Source organism: Strix aluco, chromosome 4, assembly GCF_031877795.1.
Source record: "Strix aluco isolate bStrAlu1 chromosome 4, bStrAlu1.hap1, whole genome shotgun sequence".
Classification (NCBI taxonomy): domain Eukaryota; kingdom Metazoa; phylum Chordata; class Aves; order Strigiformes; family Strigidae; genus Strix; species Strix aluco.
Genome location: NC_133934.1, coordinates 32,205,515 through 32,224,652, shown reverse-complemented (window position 1 = coordinate 32,224,652; position 19,138 = coordinate 32,205,515). Strand labels below are relative to the sequence as shown.

Here is a 19,138-nt window from a genome sequence, read left to right as displayed (position 1 = left end):
GAAAAATGCATATATAGAATTACATGTATGACAATGAAGACCACATTCAGCAAATTTAGTAGACTTTAGCACAAAGTTCCACATGCTGAGGAGCTAAAGCTTGACAAATTAGCTCCAGATATGACCATATTAGTGGGAGCTGGAGACAGCCCTACAGGGCTGGCGTTTCTTTAACTAAAGAAATGCCCTCGAGAAGACTCACTTTAGCTAATGAAGGCATTATATAAACACTTAAAAGGCAGTTGTTGGAAGCTGGTAGAAAGCTCATGTATAAGCAGTTAGTAATTATGAAGGTTTCCTATCTTCTTTCAGAATAAATATCCTGTCCCAGTTGTGGCAGGCCTGCTGAATGGAGACTTCACTAAATGTCCAGGCACTATTTTATGTAGCATAGTGTATGCAGTGTCTTACTTCTGCATCTCTACAGCTCCCTCTGAAGGCCAGCCAAAGTCCAAAGGTTCCAATCAATAATCTGATCAGTAATGGTAAAATCATTTATTCAGAGTAATAATAAAGAGGGTTTACACTGGCTGAAGGGGTCATTGGAAGGTAAATGACGTATCACTGACCCACCTGGGATGACGATTAAATGTAGTAAAACCACTTCTTCCTTTCTTTAAAGAAAAAAAAGAGTTGGCTTCACCCTGCAGTTTGGAAATCATACATGGTCATTGCCATTATGATTCACATTGAATTAAATGGAATAAAAATTGAGTATGTTATTTCACCTAAATATGAGACCAAAGATGTTTTTTGCATGTGTTTATTAGTAGAATTTGTTATGTGAATAGCTAATATTTATTATTAATAGATACACTGATTAAAGCCATGCTAGTCATTTCCATTAGCTTACCCTCAAACTTCTACAGAGCTGTCCGTCTGGTTTTAATCAAAACCAAATGGTAATCCAAGTTCTCAGGCTGGAACAGCTAAGAGGAAGTCATTCAGAGGAGGCAGAAGAAAGCAGAAAAGATAAACAGATGATATTCACTAAATTTGTATAGAGCAAAGGATGTAGATGCTGTGGGTTACTCTGGAGACGTGATTCAGGCACCCTGTCAAACTGGAACGAAGTAGTTACAAGTGTTTTATGTCAGCAAAATACTAATATGATCAAGATGGAGTCTGTCCTTTTGCTTTTGCAGAGCTGGGTTTGTGTGACTCTGGAGGATTCACTGAAGAGGTAAAGCAATGTATACCACTGCCTGCAATATGACTGTGTTTAAACCGTAGCATTCATTTTCTCAGATCCAGCTTATTCTCTTGAGTCCGAATACAATTTTAGCATATGCGTGTAAACAGTATCTATCTGACTGTCGTCAGAATAGCACTAGACTCTGTCAATGCAACGTGTTAATTGAGTTTAGACCATGTTGTTCTCTGCCTGTTTCTCACTACCTGGTGCCAAAGACCAGGCGTTTCAGAGACGTTCTCCAGTTGTTCTGGATAACTGTTATGTTTGCACGAACATTTGAGATGCATAAAATATTTTTTCAAAGGAAAAAAAAAACGGAGGGAGGGGTTTGAAAACAGTTTTACATTATGTAACTGTAGCACACATCTTCCCGTTTGACAGAAATAGCCCAGCAGTTTATTAAGCTGAATGCCTTGAAATGCTCAGTCTTGTAGTCTTTTTTCTTTCCTCCCACCTCTGTGCGCTCTCTCCCTTTCCCTCTCCCTGGCGCAGGCAGGCAGTCAGGCTCGCTGTGTCTCTCTCCCTCTCCCTCTCTCTCAAAGGCAGGAAATACTTTTCAGGCAATCTGGGCCTGGTTGTTGAGGCCCCTTTCACAAAACATCAGTCTGAATTTAGTAGACAGAAGTCACTGGGAAAAGCTTGACAGGCTTGTGCTTAGTTAAGGCTCCCTCCAGCTGCAGAGGGTGTTTTTGTTAGAATCACACATTGAGCAAAACTGCTTAGAATAGAGCAATGATCTCAGTAGCGAAATCTGAACTTTTATGCTAGCAGGAGCTAACTGGCAATGGGCTCTTTTGTTTGTTTGTTTGCTCCTTCATTTTGTTTTTGTTTTTGGTTTTTTTTTTCTTTTATTGACCAAAGATTTTAGGGAGGTCATGTCCGAACACCAGAGTCTCTTCATCTAGGTAAGGCTGTCTTGGAATCTTTCTGTACTTTAAAGTATCAAAAAATTTTTTTTAAAAAAAAAAAAAGGAAAGAAAAGGAAGATCAGAAAAGAAACAAGCAGTATCCAGCGCTGGAGCTTTCTGCATTCAGGATCTCAGCACTAAAACTGGAGGTAAAAAAAATGATAATCATTAAAAATGTACATTTAGTTGTAGACTGTGCCAATTCTGTTGATCAAAATGTGCCAGATCTATAAAAAAATCTTCTTGTGCATTTTACTTCATCTTTTAAAAATATGCTTGATATGCTGAACTTTATTTGCATTCATATATAAATAGAGCTGCATGGTCTTGCTTGCATATTTTTTAATGGACATTAAATAGGAAAGCTAGACGTGTGAATGATTTCTTTTTTCACCTCATTTGCCAACAGGGAGGGCATTTAGGGCTATGTTTTTTTCTCTACACCCACCTTCCCTTCCCTCCCCTCCAACAGTAATGATCATGAGGAGTGTTTTAGGTAGATATATCAGTTTTACCTCTGCTGGGCTTGGTCTCTAGCCTTTTCTCAGTCCTAGATGACATTTGTGGTATAACTGACAATGCAGTCTTAAATGTGTATGCTTTAAATCTGAAAATCCAAGGTTTATTTCTTGGCATGAGCTAAATTAGGTTATTTTTAGTAACCTATCATTAGATACGCAGTTTGGGGTGTGCTGTGCTAGCATTTGAAGAGGGAAAGTAAGATTCAGTAAATGTCAGCTGACTATAATTTTTGATGAAGATGTATGAATTTACTCAGTCTTTTTTTTAATCTTGTAAACGTTTAACTATTAAAAATAACAAGAATCTGCTGTTAAGGAGTTTAGGGGGAACTTTGGGATGTTATCTTTAACTGATGTGTGAATGGAGCTGCTGCTATTTTACATAAAGGCGTGATTTAATTATTAACTTGTTATGGATATCAGAAGCATTTTTTATGGCAATCTGTATAGTATCCTTTGTCTTGCTAAAAATCTAAAAGGACAGTTGTTGCTCATAAGTAATGTGAGAAATTATTTTTCTTATGTGCATTATTAAGGCTCCATATAGTTATTGGCCAGACTGGTAACTAAACAGGAGTAATTTGTTCACATATTTCAAGTTTTTACTGTATTTTTACTGAATAATTTTTCAAAATGATTGGCGAGTAATGAAATGACTTTGTGGCATGAAAGGACATGAAGGACCAGTAAATACTCCAGAATGGGCTCAAAACTCTGCAATAGATTGAGAATTGTACACCTTATTGCCATTTGGATGGAAGAAAGTTGTTCATGGTGGTCAGAAGTGGCTCTGCGTTATGAAGGGCAGGGCTCTGAAAGGAACAGGGAAGAGTTGGTAGGCAGTAAATTGTCCCTGGGTATATCCTGGGGTGAATTTTAAAGTCACAGTCACTCCTTTGCTTATGGACAAGCCTTCTCCAGTTCAGTGCCCTAAGCTGGGAGAGCTGTGATAGGTAGGTGGTGGGACTGAGAAGTTGAGAGAAATCTGAACGGCTGAGTGTCTGCGTCACTCCTGTGAAATCTGTGCTGGAACTTTGATGTCTCAAGGGATTTAGCATTAGTGGCTTTTACTGCACTGTATTCCCATACTTGCTCCCACAAGTATGTGTGTACGTACTTAGTATTAACGAGTACTCTAGTTAAACAGAAGAGAAAATACCACATAATAAGAATAATTATTCTATATCAAGGGGTGCCTTCTGCAGCACTGTCTTCTGGGTTTTAAATTATATAATGACCTCATCTGACCTCACTTGCAGATGAAAATACTTGACACCTGAGACAGCTGAACTATAGGGTAGACAATAGAACATAACTCAGAAAGTATTTTCTCATTTAACTCTGAAGTTTCTTACACACTATAAGAAAATGTAAGACAGATAGCTGCCCACCTTTTTGATTTAGATTTATTTAAAAGTCCTGAAGACAAATCAGAGTTCAACTCCTGGTTCTACTTAGACTAAAACTTCTCTGTTATGCTAACCTGGTTTTGTTTTTTAAGGTATTGTTGAAGAAAAAGAATTCACAGAAAGTATACTGTCTAAAAAAAACCCTGAAAATTATTTTATTGATATATGACAATAATGAACATAGAAAATGAATACCTAAAGTTTTTGACCTTGCTGTGTTCCTTCAGAAATACCAATGTTCTTAATTTGAAACAAGAAAATAGCCCAAGTAGTTATATCAGATGACTCCTCTGAACAATTAAGCACATGAATTATTGTCTGCAGCCTTCGGAAAAATTAATGCAAGTGGTTACATTCATGTATTGGAAAATATTCAAATAGCTTTCCTTCACCATAAATTTATGTGCCTGCAAACTTTTTTTTCTTTTCAACCTTGTACCTATTGACCATCAGAGCACTTGAACAAAATAAGTTTGTATATTTGGGCCTAATTCCTGAAGGTTTCTCTAATATAAAGCCGTTCCCTCCTAAAAGAAAATTAAAAGTAAAGACAACAGCTGGGTAGGCAGTTTTTGAATAGGCGAGTTTTATAGTAATTCTTCTCAATTGCTGAGCTTAAAATCAATTTTTAAATTATTCTTTAGGTGGTGAAACAATAGAAGGATGCCCATTTTGGCTTTTTCACTAGTTTCAAAGGTTAATTAATTTTAATTTTTTTAATTGTCAGAAGTGTTAAGCTGAATTTTATATTATAGTTTTCTGTTGTTCTTAACATGAATTTTTTTGCTGAAATGTATCTCCTCTGACATAAAGCTTCCCTGAGGAGGGCAGTAGCAGAAGGAAGAAGAGAACTTACAAACAGTTTTCTCTTTTGTCAGAAAGGAGATACATTTTAGAGTATTCTTCTTTTTTCTTTTAGTCATCTGGTTCCATTTTCTGTTGTTTGTTTGTCTGGAGAAAAAAATTAAAATGTTTCTTATGTTGGTGTTGTGTTCCTTTTACAAAGGAAAAAGGAAAAAGACAAAAATAGAGTAACATAGGGGTAAGAGCAATTGAAATAACAGATCCAGAAGGGCTAGATCTTGATTTCCTTCCTAATAGGAAAGAGCCTCTTGGAGGTCTTTGGTACAACCCCTCACTCAAAGTGGGGCCAACTACAGCAGGTTGCTTAGGACCTCATCCAATTTGGTTTTAAATATCTCCAAAGATGGTGATTAGTGTGAATATTTAGTAAGGACTTTAGGCTGACCTGTATACACAGGTGTATTTTTTATTTATGTGTGTGTCTAATATGTATATGTACGTGTATACATATGTATGTGTGTGTAGATATATATATAAAAAATATGCCCCAAACAAAATTTATATAGAATTTTAACAAGCAAATCTTACATGGAGTAGGATTGTTAATATTATTTTTATGGAAATAATTACCAACATAGAATTTGAATATGTTTTTGCACTGCTGACTGCAGCCCGTATTTTACCACTGATATTTGTCAATGCTTTTAGAAACTACTCATTTTATGAACAGTCTGTTGGTAGAGAATTTCAAATCCACTATTACCATAATTGCTTGTTTCTCTTCAATGAGGAAATCGCTCATGTTGAAATTAGAAATGCCTGCAGTTTTATCTCTGGCATGTTACACATCAGCCATTGAACACAAATATGACTGTATATATCTACATTAAAACCATTTTGACTCATACGATGTACTCTTTACTTCTAGCCTTCACTTCCCTCTAGGCTCTTTTTCTTACTCTGATTCGTATTTCTTGTTAGCTATTTTATTATACCTTGTGTAAAAATCCAGTAGGTTTAGATTAAATGCCCTTGAACTTTACGAAAGTTTGTAAACAACTTATGGTACCTCCGAATCTCTAATGGTTCTCTCACCCTCTAGCTCACTCTTCATCAGCTCTAGGCTTTCCAGGGTAGGTAGGTGTTATCAGTGAGAGTTTCATACAGTCTGCTGTACTAGATCTCAACCATGACATATACTCTTTAGTGCTAGAACAAATAGATGTTCCAACTTTAACATCTCTGCACTTGTGGAATGTTTGCCTCATGATCCAAAATTTCACTTTGGATAAGGGGGACTCAGTGGTGAGATTCAAAATGGAAATTTAATTAAACTGAGAAGTAAGGGAAACCTAGCGTAGTATGGAGGATTGTTGCAAAGTGTTGTTCAGCTAAGGGAGCTAAGAGAAAATGGAAGAGACAAGATGAACTAGTGAGAAATTTGCCTAGACAAAGCAGCTGGGATTACATTATTAGAGCTGTAAAAATGCAACTTATTAAAGAGCATCCGACAACCTTAATTTTGTATTATTATCACCTTTGCTAAAACCATCACAAAATATGAACCTGTTTTGTTCTCATGAATTTTCTCAGCAAGACAGAGACATGTAATGGACAAGGTAGCTTCCTTTGGATTCATTGGTTCAGTCTGGAGCATTTAACCCTCCACTTCTGACCAGTCCTGAGAGGCTCAGTGCACTGGAAGTTGTACTGTTAGATTCATTACACGCTTTTTTTGTCCACAGCTAAATGACAGATAACGTTTTTCGTTTTGCTTGAATTATCTTCAGATAATGCTGTTTTGTCAGTGACAGGTGAGAGCTCTCAATAATAATGCACAAAAAAAAGAAGTTTTTCCTGAAAGGATGCTCTCAAAGAGTTGGACCCTCCACTCAGAAGCTGGACTTGGAGGATTCCATGTGCAGAGACAAATCTATATTTTGGTTCCATTAAATACCTATGTGCAGGATACGTCTGCCTTTCTGGAAACTTCCAAACCTCAACTCACTGTCAGCTTAGTTGAATATATAGGTAAAGATTTTTAAAAAGCTTTTGCATTTTGTGTGAGAATTGGTAGCTGGTAAAGGAAATAGACCTGTATTAGTTTTCAAATAGAGGAAAGATATCTACATGAGCTCAAAAGTAATCTGTTTTATTTTTCCTGTACTCATGCACTCAGCAGCAGTAATTTCCAGGGTTGGGTATGTCTTTCCAGGCAGGATACAGATGATGAATAGGAGAGTATCATCATAAAATCAGGAGACCAGCTGATGAGTTTGGAATTGAGGTATCTCTGTAAAATACTATGGAGAAGGTCTATTGACTATAACAGTCATATTCACATTATGACTGTTATAAAGGCAGAGAGAAAGGGGATAAAGAGGTGAGATGCAAAGACATTGTACACAAAGACAAAGATTTGAAAGATAAGCTTCCTCAATTCAGAAATAAGACTATTATAATGAAAAATGGTCATTTGCAAGTGTTGGTTCTGATGATGACTTTTTCCCCAAAATTTCACCAACTTGGAAAATAAATTTTTCTTTCCCTTCCTTGAAGGAAGTGGACTTAATTAGGTCCTCCAATGCATTTCAAAACCCTCAGTGTGCATTAGATGTTATTTCTCTCTATAGTTCCAAAGAAATACATGATACAGCAGCCATTTTGATTAATTTTTGCTTTTCACATATTCAGTTACATTCCAGAAATACTTGCTCAGTTTGCTCTCAGTACTTTTTTACAGGTGCATCAAGATGGGATTCCAAATGATACTGTTAATGGTTCATTCCCACCAAAAAGCACAGCTATCTCAGTAGTCATTCTCTCTAGACTCTTGATGATAAAGTGTTTGTCTTTATCGATGAGACAAAATAATTTTCAACTCTTTATGTACAAAGTATATGCATAATAACATCAAAAATACTTTTTAGTCCTGTCTACACCAAGAATGAAACCATGCCCCCTACTATTCAGTAAGCAGACTGGTTGCCAAAAGTCGTTGTCCATAGTGCCTCAGATTTCATAGCTCATGGCTATAACGAGCACCAGCAGCTTTTCTTTAAATGGAAACACTATATTAGAACCTTAAATCTAAAAGGCATCAGGAATGCAAGCTGGTTAATCTATATTGTTTTCAAAAGGACCTCCTGTAGCTAGAAAATTAGTTTTTCACTAGAGTTGGGTAAAAAATGGAATTTCTTCTATCCTGAAACAAAAAAAACAAACAACAAAAAAAAAAAAAAAAAACAAAAAAAAGAGGTTTGGAAAAAAATTATCTTAATTCAGGACTGAAAATAATAGCCACAGTTTTCTGGCTTGCCTTGTCCTATGGGATGGCCTTTTCTCATTTTCATGTCGTCTTTTCAAGATGCTTCCAGTTAAGGGAGGGGGGGAAACGAGGAGTAAGGAATCTGCCAACTACATTATTTTTTCTATTCTCTGAGGGTGGAGAGCAGAAACGATTTTGGGGGAGGATTGGAAGTGCAATGAAATTTCCATATAGAAGACCTCCATTTTGGAAAAGTAAAGAAAAAAAAAATCCACTGGAGAAAGAAAAACATATGCTAAAAGAAGAGTCCAAACCTTTACACCTTAGATTAATTTTCTTCATTCCAAAGAAATGAGCAATCTATATTATGTTGCCATCAAGATGGTATAGTTTCTTTCAGACTACTAAATTTTGAAGACCAGCAGACTCACAGATCAGAATTGCTAGATAACATGGTTCTTATCTTCTTCTAAAAAAAATCTATGCTAGAAATGTTTTTTGGTTTAAACCCTCTTTCTAGTGGGCAGTTATAAATTCAATGACTGTCACTCTGGAATGATGCTGTGGTGAAGGTGATAGACTATCATAACAGCTAATAAGAATTTAATGTTGATCATTAATATATTAAAATACCATTAACAAAATTAGAGTGAGTAGTATCATTACACTATAAATACTTGAAAATATAGTATTTCTCTGTTTTATTGACTATTCATCAATGCAAAATAGCACAAAACTGTAAAGTTGGGTATTTTAAATTGTCTTTTAAATTGGTATTGATTTGATAATTAAATTTGGTGTAAATAATATAGAACTTAAGTAAGCCTGGATAACTGTGGATCAGTTTGGATCCTGTCATTTCCCCCTTCTCATCCTTGAGGAAGAGGCTCAGCTGATCTGAGGCTCAGCACTGGAAATTAACCAAATACAAAAGCAACCAAGCTAAAACCCACTGTAATCACATGCTGGCTACGAGTAAAAGCCCTTCTTTGTATGATGATGAGCACTGGTAATAGAGCTACTTTTTGAGGAGGAATAGAAAGTAAAGCAACTCCATGTTGTTTTCTGTTTTCTAACAATAAATTAAGGTAGATTGACAAAACTTTGGGCTCATATCTTAGGAAACAATTTTTTCACAAAACAAACAAGACTTTGGATGTCTCTGAATAAACAACTTGCCAACTTAACTTTATAGTTTGGGGCATCTAATGTATTGAGATATAATACTGCTGGACAGTATCAATTTTTGTAACATGTTAAATGTCTTTTAAAGGAAAGATGTTGACAACCTTAACAGTATTACACATTGACAGTAAACTATAAAGAGAATATCTAATATATGTCAGAATCTACAAAAGAGAAAAGAAAATAGCTTGTTAAAGGGATAATGAAACTGATCCCCACAAGAAAGAGGAAATCATCAAGTTGCAAGAATGACTTCAGGTACTTGTCTTGATTAACTTCTTGTGTGTTTTTTTCTTCTATCAGAAATCACTAACTGATTGCAGTGTATAATTTATATCTACTGTATATTGTGGCTTCTATTTCTTTACATGCATAAACAAAAAATCTTATTTGTGTTTTAATATTTCTGTTTTCTATTTCTACTTTGGTCCTCTGAGAGTTCCTCTATTATGAGGCACGATGAATAAATATTGTCCTTCTTGATGACACTGTTGATTTTTATATGGCTCTAAATCCTCTCCTTCCCAGCCAGGAAATCTTAGGGTATTTCATGGTTCCTCAAACAGAAGTTATACCACACTTTTCATTCTCTTTGGTTTTTGCTATCCCTTTTCCTGCTCCATTTCTTTTCCTGAGATGAAATGACCATAACTGCATACAGTTTTCAGTTCATGTCATAATGAGAATTTAGAAAACATTATTATGCCACTGTATGTTCAGTCTCTCTTTTACCTACTGTGCTACATACTTTCTAATTTTCCCTGAGCTTCAAATTCAGTTCCAGATTACCAGCCACAGTGATTCTTTGTTTGGGTTTTTTTTCCTGGTTGGTAGTAGATATCATAGAGGCTTTATAGTTACAATTGGTTTTTTTATAACTGCACACCATTAGATTTACTGACAGGGAATTTCATATGCAATTTTATATCCTAGCTCTCCACTGCAGTTGGGTCCCTCTGTATCATTGAAAAACTTTGTCATTTCACTGCTTTTCTCCTTCTGAGTAGTTTAAAAAGCACAGGTTCTAATAGCTGCCTTTGCAAATAATCTCCATCTTTATTAAAAAAAGAAATCACATATTTTCACTTTTGGCTTCCTGTTTTGGTTTTTTTAAAACTTTTATTCTTCATTAGATTTTCAGCCAATTTACTGCATATGGAAATCAGACCTGAAAGTATATAGTTCAGGACCAAGTTCAGGTCTTGATTTGATTTGATTTTAAAACCAGCTTTTGGTGCATCACACCATTGCTCACAGCACCCCAAGGCTGAATGTGCAGATCAGGTCCCCCTGTTCCTCCAGCCTTCTCGTTCTGCAGAGATAACACCACTGAGGCCTAGTAACAAGATGGGAATTTGTGGGCAAAAAATCCTTTTGCTTCCTCTTCCTTTTCATGATCAGAGAGAAAAAGATTGGAAAAAGAGTCCCTCTCTTACCCTAGAAAGAATGTACTTCCCACACCTACTCCAAGCCCTGGTCAGGATCCCTTCTGGATCTGTGCATCTTCCTTTTGAAGTAAAACCTGTCTTTGACTCCAAAGGCCTGTGCCATTAGCTTGGAAGAACATCCCTCTTGCAGCTCCACAGGTTTCCCCCCTCTACCTTGCAGGCATCATAATTGTCTCCTTTTGTTCCCATGTACAGAGGGTAACTCTGGGTACCTTTCAGAGTTACAAGTTCAGTAATTTCTCATTTGGATCTTGTTATTCAATTCTAGCAGTTGGTTCCTGATCACTTTATTTTCTTGTCCTGACACCTCTTCCAACTGACATTTCAATATGAGTCAGTTCCTCAAATTTATCTGAGGGTTGTTATCTGTTGCCAATTTTTTGTTGTTGTTGTTGACCTATAGCTGGCCAACAATTGGTGGTGCATCAAAACAGTCTTTTTTAAAAATCCTATATTATAAGGTACATGCTGGTAGGAATGTATGTTGTGCTTAGTTCATACCTCTGTAATAAATACTGATACCGAAGCCACACTGTCCAATGTGGTACATCTTTCTGATGTGTATTAAAGGCACAATGCAATATCATATCAATACTAGTGTTTGAGGGTGTTCCATAAGTTTTTTTTAATATTGACTATTAAAGTATTTTACCAGAAAATGAGGACCAAGAGTAATTCCAGAAAACACTTTTTATTATGGTTCATATTGTAGAATGTCACACTCTTATGTCGCATAGAAATATTTCAATTAAGAAACATAAATTTCTGTAGAATAAAATGGATATATTTTGTCCATAGCTGTTATTAATTCTTCTTCTTTTACAAAACTTTTGGGATTGGCACTTGTATTAGAGTATCGCCAAAAACTATGGGTTTTAGTAATCCTAAATAATGTAATGTATCATTCAGTTCTTATCCATCTAAGACTGTATTATAAATACATTAAGAAACTCTCCCTATCTTGTCTGGTTTTGTATGACCAGAGTTTTAAGTCTCTGAAAAATTTCCATTGGGATAGTTATAGCTGAGTCAAACTGTTAGCAAAATTTATCTTAATTATCTCACAGGTGACAGCAACTTCTATTAAGAGAGAAGCTGTGATCCTAAATGTTGTGTATCCAACATTGCGGCTAGTATTACTTTCTCAGAATAAAAATCCATCAACAAACAAAGTGTAAGGAAAGAGAGGGGATAGGATTTTTTTTGTCATTCACTTCATTTTCAATACTTTTTGTCTTGAAATGCCTGCAGAATGAAGCAGAAAAAAATTTTAGGTGAGCAGTGTATAGTAAGCTGTACTGTATATATGACTATAGTATTGTATATATAACTAAAGTACTGTATATATAACTATAGTTATATGGATTGCATTGATTTGAGTACTTTAAAAATAATTTTTAAAGCAGAACCATATTTACAGTGTACCTGAGTCAGTTTTAATATACCTGTTTGTTTTAGTGTAGGCAGGATTTCCTTTGCTTTTCTTGAAAAATTAGGTTATCAGGTATGCATTGCACACTTTCACAGAAGACCCAACTCTTCTGTTGGAACCAGTGGGAGTCAGGCTGTGGATTTCAGTCAAGTGTTAATTACGTACCACCTTTCATTGATACACCCAGACTGTACTTCTATTTCTGTCCACTAACTCAAGAGATCTCCTTAAAGTAACAGACAACTACCATGTGAAAAGACATTTTGGGCTTTGTTTGTGTTTAGCTGTACAAAAATCAGCAACAGCTATATTACTGGGCTGTGTTCACATTTATAACATATAAGTACATCACATGCATACACATGCAAACCTTACCATTAAAATTTCTGTGAAAGGTTTCAAATGTCTTATGATTTCATTCTGAAGACATATTTGTCTTAAAAGTACTATGCCTTCTGATTTTTAGAATAAAGTTGTAAATATTTTTAAAATAGTTATTAGTTCAAACAGTTTTTAATATTTGATCCTACATGATTATCTTTTATATATAACAGAAATCAGGGAAAAATGCATCTGGTATTCACTAGATTAATACCCTACAACAAATATTCCTTATATTTCTACTGTAGGACATCTGGCTTTAGCACGGTTTATACCTATGCACTACGAAGGCTGTTTATACAGAAACTGCAGACAAGGTGAGCCTCCACTTCAGTAAAATCCAAAGGGTGGTATATGTCCAGGAAATAAGAGAAGGAGGGATTGTAAATTCTAAAACAGGAGATACTTTAAAATAACTAGCTGAGTGAAGACCTAGAGGCTTATGTTTTATCTCAAATTATTTGTAAACAACATTCTGTCTCAGAGCTTGGTATGGAGTTACTAAAAGAGCTGAATGTAAGCCAGACCAGGAAGATGTGAGATGAGTTTATAGGAAACAGACCCTGTTCACTCAGACTTCCTTAAACAAAGTTTGCTGACTGGGGTCACAGACCAACAAAGATAAAATAATGATAACAAAATAAATATTTCTGCTTGATCTCTGTTGCTTACATATGCCTGCTATGTAAAAAATGTAATGAAACAGTCTTTCATCTTTGTGTAAGTTTGTAAGCTAAAGTTTTGCCTTAATTTTTCACAGAAAAGATTTGCATCCCGTTTAAAGTATTAGCAAAAACTGAATTCTGCTGGCAGGACGGTAGGGGCTGTACGGCCTGGGCTGCCCTCTCTGAAACTCTCCTGCCACTTAGTAAATTCTCCCATGTTCTTTGCAGCTTTCTCTCTTCCAAAGCTTTTCTATTTATTGAAATGTGGAGGTCACGTGTGTTACAGTGAATTGTCAGTATGGTGGATCTGGTGGGGTATGGGGAATCAGCAGGGATGTCACACCCAGGTCAGTGGCTGTCCTCACCTTGGCCAGTTGGGGATGCCACTGAGGTGTCCTCCTGCACGGTGGTGCTTTATTTAGGCCTGCTTTTGCTAGAGCCCTTCCATCCTAATGGAGTGGGATTCACTGCCCCATCTCGTGTGGTGGCTGCTGCTGCTGAATGGCTCTATATTTTTCTCCTTACCACTTTCTTCCACTCGGAAAAACAGAGTGGGCTCTTTTCCTGTGTCCTAGAAGGCTGAGGGAGGAGATGGAGGACCAGAGCACACCAGCTGTGTGCCTCTGCCTCCCTACTCTTGTAACTGGGAAGTTTTTGTGTCCCATGCTGTGCCCCAGCAGGGAAGCTGGGTCTCTGACAGGTCTGATAGTCACAGATACAGACATTCGGGTAAGTCTCCTTCCTCTGCTTTCCATTCTCATTCTAGCTTCAACTCCTAGGTCTTCCTGCTACAGCTTGAGCAGCTTTTGCAGGCTGTCAGTCGTTGGTATTGGGGCTGTTTTGTTTAAAGATACTTATTGTAGACTGTCACACTTCCTTGAGGAGGGAAGCAAGAGAAGGTAAAATGCGTCTTGAAAAATACACAGACAAGCCTTAATAGAATTTCATGAGATAAAGAAAGGACATTTCTCTGTCTCAATTTTGAAGCCTGCTGGAAACAGTTTAATTTGAGCTTCTCAGAAAGAAATCACAGGAGTCCTCCTTGAAGGAAAATGCTAGACAATCTAATTATAGGAGAGCCTGCCAGTTCATCTTGTACATCCCTTCACTCTGTGCTTTATCAGTTGCAAACTATCAGTTCCATGAGACTTGATAAAAATCTTCCTAAAGTAAACAAGCATAAAAGCTTGTCCTATTTTTCTTTTCCATTATATCTTACAGTGACAGGAGACATGCAGTAAATTATTACAAAATCCATCTAAAATGACATCTTGTTTTGTAAACACTGTGAAGCATCACAGAGGGTGCTTGAAGGGGATTCTGCTGCAGCGTGATCACCCACTACTCACTTCCATTTCCTTTGATCAACAATTGCCTACTGGGTTAATGTTCCTTAACTCACACCCAGGATCAAGAAATTTTGTCCAGAAGAAGACTTTATAATTCGTATTTTGTTTCAAACCTTTGGTCTTCAGAAAGTTAATAGTACTAAGCAATACTAAACTTAGTGCTATTGAAAAGTAAAAGCAAAATACGAGGGAACTATGGACTGTATGATACTGACAGATGCTTTGATCAGAAGAAAAGGTCTTTTCACTCTATAAAACATTTCAACAGAGTGCTAAGACTTCATCTGCCTGTCTTAAAAATCTGGAAAAATCAGATATAAAGGTTTCTAGTTGGGGGATGGTAATGCTGGAAAGGGAGAAAGGGGGATGCTTCTTCCGTTGGTGAAGAGTACAAATAGACTTGAGAGGGGCATTTCTCAGAGGACAAAAGATACTGCATGTCAAGAAAAAAGTGAACAGCAATAGCAGAAAAGCAGTGATCAAGGCAGGAACGCTTTCTTCTGCAAAGTGGCAGCACACTTTGTCCTCTGGCAGAGAAAGGAGCAGTTATGAATCTCATTCAGAGGTCTGTAGTGGTGAATCCTCCAAAGCACAGCTTATGTGCCTGCATGAGAGTGCAAAGGAAATAGTCTATCCTGAATACAGAGGTAGGAGAGAAAAAAATTCCTTGTCAGCCTGTAACTGTCAAGCAGGAAAATAATTTCTAAGCTGAATTATGGCAGATAATGCAGACTTTGAGGAGTGGAGGAGGAGCAGAAGTAAGCTTCCACCAAACTATAGGCTCCTCCATGTGCCATGGGAATGAGGATATTTCAGGGACTGAAAGGTAGCTGAAGCTGCCTGGAGAGGGAGCATATGTAAGGTAAATTTTTCATACTCAGTGCTAACGTACGCTCATATTTTAGAGAACAATGAAAGTGCCCTTGTCATATATTTATTTGTCTAGCATTTCAAGCAAAGTATTTGATATTCTCCTGTTTAATCATTTTTTCTGCAGTCTATGAGGCAGCCAAAACTAGTGATAGCACAAGTAAAACAGAAGGGTTCCTAAAGTAAAATTTATTTGTTTTTCATCCCCCATGAAATATAACTCTCCACATCCAAAAAAATGAAAAACAGTAAGGGATCTGTTCTCCCCTTTCTGCACACGTGTAACTCCATTTAGCAGCAGCAAGATTGACACACACCAATTAACTCTTTGAATGCCTGCCTTCTGCATGTTATGAGCAGCTTAAATCTTGGGTAGATTAATGCATGTGTGTCATTAAGAAGTTGCATTTTTTTAGTTTTGTACACTTAATATTACTGGTGTATTTTCTTTATTTTTGTCAGAAATTCTCCTATATGGCTGTAGCAACCAGGTTTAATTTTCTGTAAAGTAGATGGAGCTATGTTGTTCTAGTAGGAGAAGAGAGGGAAGCTGCAAATGTTGCACTCAGGTGCAACTCCAAGCATTGCTAATGGAGGACAGTAGAAATCTTTGAGCCCCTTTAGTAAACCTGCCCCTTTTCAGAGATCAAAACAAAACACCATGGTGTTGTAAAACTAATTCAGTTGTTTCTGAAGAGCTTTAGGGTCCATCAGGAAAAGGTGCAGCAGAAGTCAAAAGTATTATTATAGATTTGCACTCTGTGGTAATTTTGGACCACACACAGTTAGAAATAGTGGGGGAACATAAATATGAAATGGAGTCAGAAAAAGAATGCAAATGCACTGCAAATTTATACAATAATTTGACTTTGCATTTTAATATTTAGAATTGCTCTCATATTTGACCAGGAAAGAAAAGAGAATCTTAAAGTTGTATTAACTTCTTATTACCAAATTTTGCCTCTGAAAGAAGATAATTTTTTTTGGCCTGGCTCTGTGTGTTACTTTCCATTTTCCTTAGCCTCCCACACGCTAATGACTTGTGCATGGAATTCTCTTACCCTATGAATATATTTTCTTTTTAAGCACAGTCTCCACAGAGGTGGAAAATGTGAATGTGAAATGAAGCTTGCCATCCTCAAAGAAGGTTAAAGATCTAGGAGCATGTACAACTCTATCCTGAAAGTCAGTTTGTCAAGACATAATTTACAGAGGTTCAGTTGCACAGACATAATTCTGCATTTCTTTCAAGATGAATACTTTTATACCTTCAGGCATGTGATTTGTCAAGGCAGCTTTGTGGCCTGGTGGGCGATCAGAATTTGCCTTAGTGGACTGAAATGACCCAGAACAAACTCAGTACTTAATCTTCTTTATTGCTGAAATCAATAAGCAGATCCATGCTAAGTGCTGACAGTTCTTATGTAGGGAGTGAAAAGTAGAAGTGTCTGCTCCTTGAACTTTTAATGTTTTACAGGCCAGAAGTTTTGTTTTGTTATTTGACAAAGAACTTGTTAATTTTGGTTTTTAATGCATAAATTAATATGAGGGATTTTCTTTGTTTTAATTTACACATGAACTGTCACAAGATTAATGTATCTCAAATGTCATCATCCAGAAGGCCCAATACATCAGTTGGTGAGAAATGCCCACCGAGATAATCAAGGACGGTGGGCACTGGCAGAGCCTGACAGTCCAGTGAGTGTCACCGTTATGGCTGATCACGCTGGCTCACAAGCCACCCTTCTGGAGAGCCTCATCCTAAAAAAGGGTTTCCTCCTTTCTTTGCATTAGTAGATCCCAAATATATTCATCAAGGGTTTTTTTCAGGCTTTATAATGTATCTGAGGTAAAGAATATGCCAAAAGCTTAAATTAGTTTTCCTAGGGTTGTATTTTTTATTACCACACAACAGCTGATTTTCCCTGCAGTTTCATGTAACACTTGTAATTACAACTTGTGCTGAAGAGAGTGAAACAATAACAATAAAAATGAGAGCCAGTGAATGGGCCAAAGCTACTCATAAGACAAGTGGTTTATAACTTTGGTAAATTTGGAATAACCGTCAAGTTCTGCTCTACCTCTTCAGAAAACAGCCAAAATTGTGTGCTCCATGAGTATCTCTGGGTGAGACATAAATACAAAATAACTTTGTGTGCAAAGCACTGTAAGACATAATGCCATTTATACCCATGGAAATTAATATCTTATGACAGACATGGTAAAGATAGACCTATTGCCAGACTTTGGTTCTGGAGCTACTTGTCTGTCCATACGCCAGTTTATACCATTTTTGTTTACTTGATATTGGAGAGTAATCAGAAAAAAGTTACACTGAATTATGAGCACTGTCAAGGTTTGTATGAAAAGTATTAAAACTTTAACCAAATAGTTTTCTAAATTCCTGTCCTTCTGGTCCCACAGTCTTATCTTGTTTTTACACTTTTGTTTAAACAGTTCCTTCCCTTTCTTTTTTTTTTATTTGGAGTTGATTCAACAGCCCGGTCTTTTTTTTATTTCTTGCAGATGTTAAAATGATGAAAACCTCTCTCCCTCTTGAGCAGTGCACAGCAACCATGACATCTCCTCTGGTCCTCCGTGGAAGCTACGTTGCAGCCTGCCACTGAACTGTTATGACATGTCTCTAGCAATCAGAAAGAAAAGCTGGGAAGAGCATGTGACCCAGTGGATGGGATTGGCTTTGGAGTCTGTGGAGTACAATACAGCATGTCGTCATGGACTTGTAGCTGATAACTTGCAGACAAGTATGGAAAAAGATGAGGTTTTGAGTGTGGACCGGAAAGAAAAATGTGCTTCATTTCCAGAGTGCTGTTATAGTGGAGACCTGATTGGCTTCCCTGTAAAGCAGCCGGGAAATGTTTCAAAGGAGGTGGATGAAAATGATAACCACGAGGATGAGGAGCATTTTCTGGAGGCCAGCACAGAAACTCTAGTCCATGTATCTGATGATGATGATGACTATTCAACACTCAACCTGGATAGTGTTAATTACCACATCCCTGCTGTAGGAAGAGAACCAAAAGATGAAGAAAAGAGTTTAAATGGAGCAGGCTCCTTAGCACAGATGGTACCAATAACAGAGGGTAACAAGGCAGCTGAAGCATCTCGAATAATTGGAGATATAAGTAAGGAACCTGGCTGTGACACAGTTCCTAAAGAGGGCATAGACGAAGATGATGTTTGTGGTAGTACTGGCCAAAGCCCAGAGCTTTGTAATTATGAAGGCTTAAATGAAGTAGTAGATGTAGAGAAAGAAAATCATTCTAATTCTCCAAATGTGAAAGAAATTATTATGCCTGGGAAGCAGCTGCTTCATACTGCTGTAGTTGCACAACAGCGCCGGAAATCTGATGCTTTTAAAGACGGGCTTGGAAAGTCTGAGTGTAATGTGGTAGAGAGTGGGATTTCTTCTGAATCATGCACCAGCAGTGATAGACAACTATGTTCAGCAGTGGAATCTGGCAACTGCCTTATGCAATCCTCTCCTTGCTCTCGTATTGCAGCAGTGGAAAATGGTCTGGATGGAAGTGGTTTCACAGAACCGCAAGTGGCCCCTGAAAACAAATGCCTTTCAAATGTCAGTTCAGCAGAAGACATTCAGTGTTTACATGTAAGGAATCATTTGACCACACAAGAATATTCAGACAGTCAAGTGAAACTGCGCAAAAGAAAGGTAGGATGC

The 19,138-nt window shown here is 37.0% G+C and overlaps 1 protein-coding gene across 4 annotated transcripts in view; it reads left to right on the top strand.

The window, feature by feature from the left end:
- The window catches only part of DLC1 (DLC1 Rho GTPase activating protein), a 254,930-nt gene that overhangs the window by 16,675 nt on the left and 219,117 nt on the right, over positions 1 to 19,138 (top strand). The window contains exons 1-3 of one of the 4 annotated variants that reach the window (XM_074822637.1): positions 1,793 to 2,252; positions 17,962 to 18,581; positions 18,960 to 19,129. In XM_074822637.1, the coding sequence (XP_074678738.1) occupies positions 18,074 to 18,581; positions 18,960 to 19,129 (678 nt within the window). In that variant the 5' untranslated portion in view covers positions 1,793 to 2,252; positions 17,962 to 18,073. Of the gene's footprint in view, positions 1 to 1,789; positions 2,253 to 17,961; positions 19,130 to 19,138 lie in introns of those variants that run through there. The other 3 variants (XM_074822634.1, XM_074822636.1, XM_074822635.1) reach the window with 3 other exon arrangements.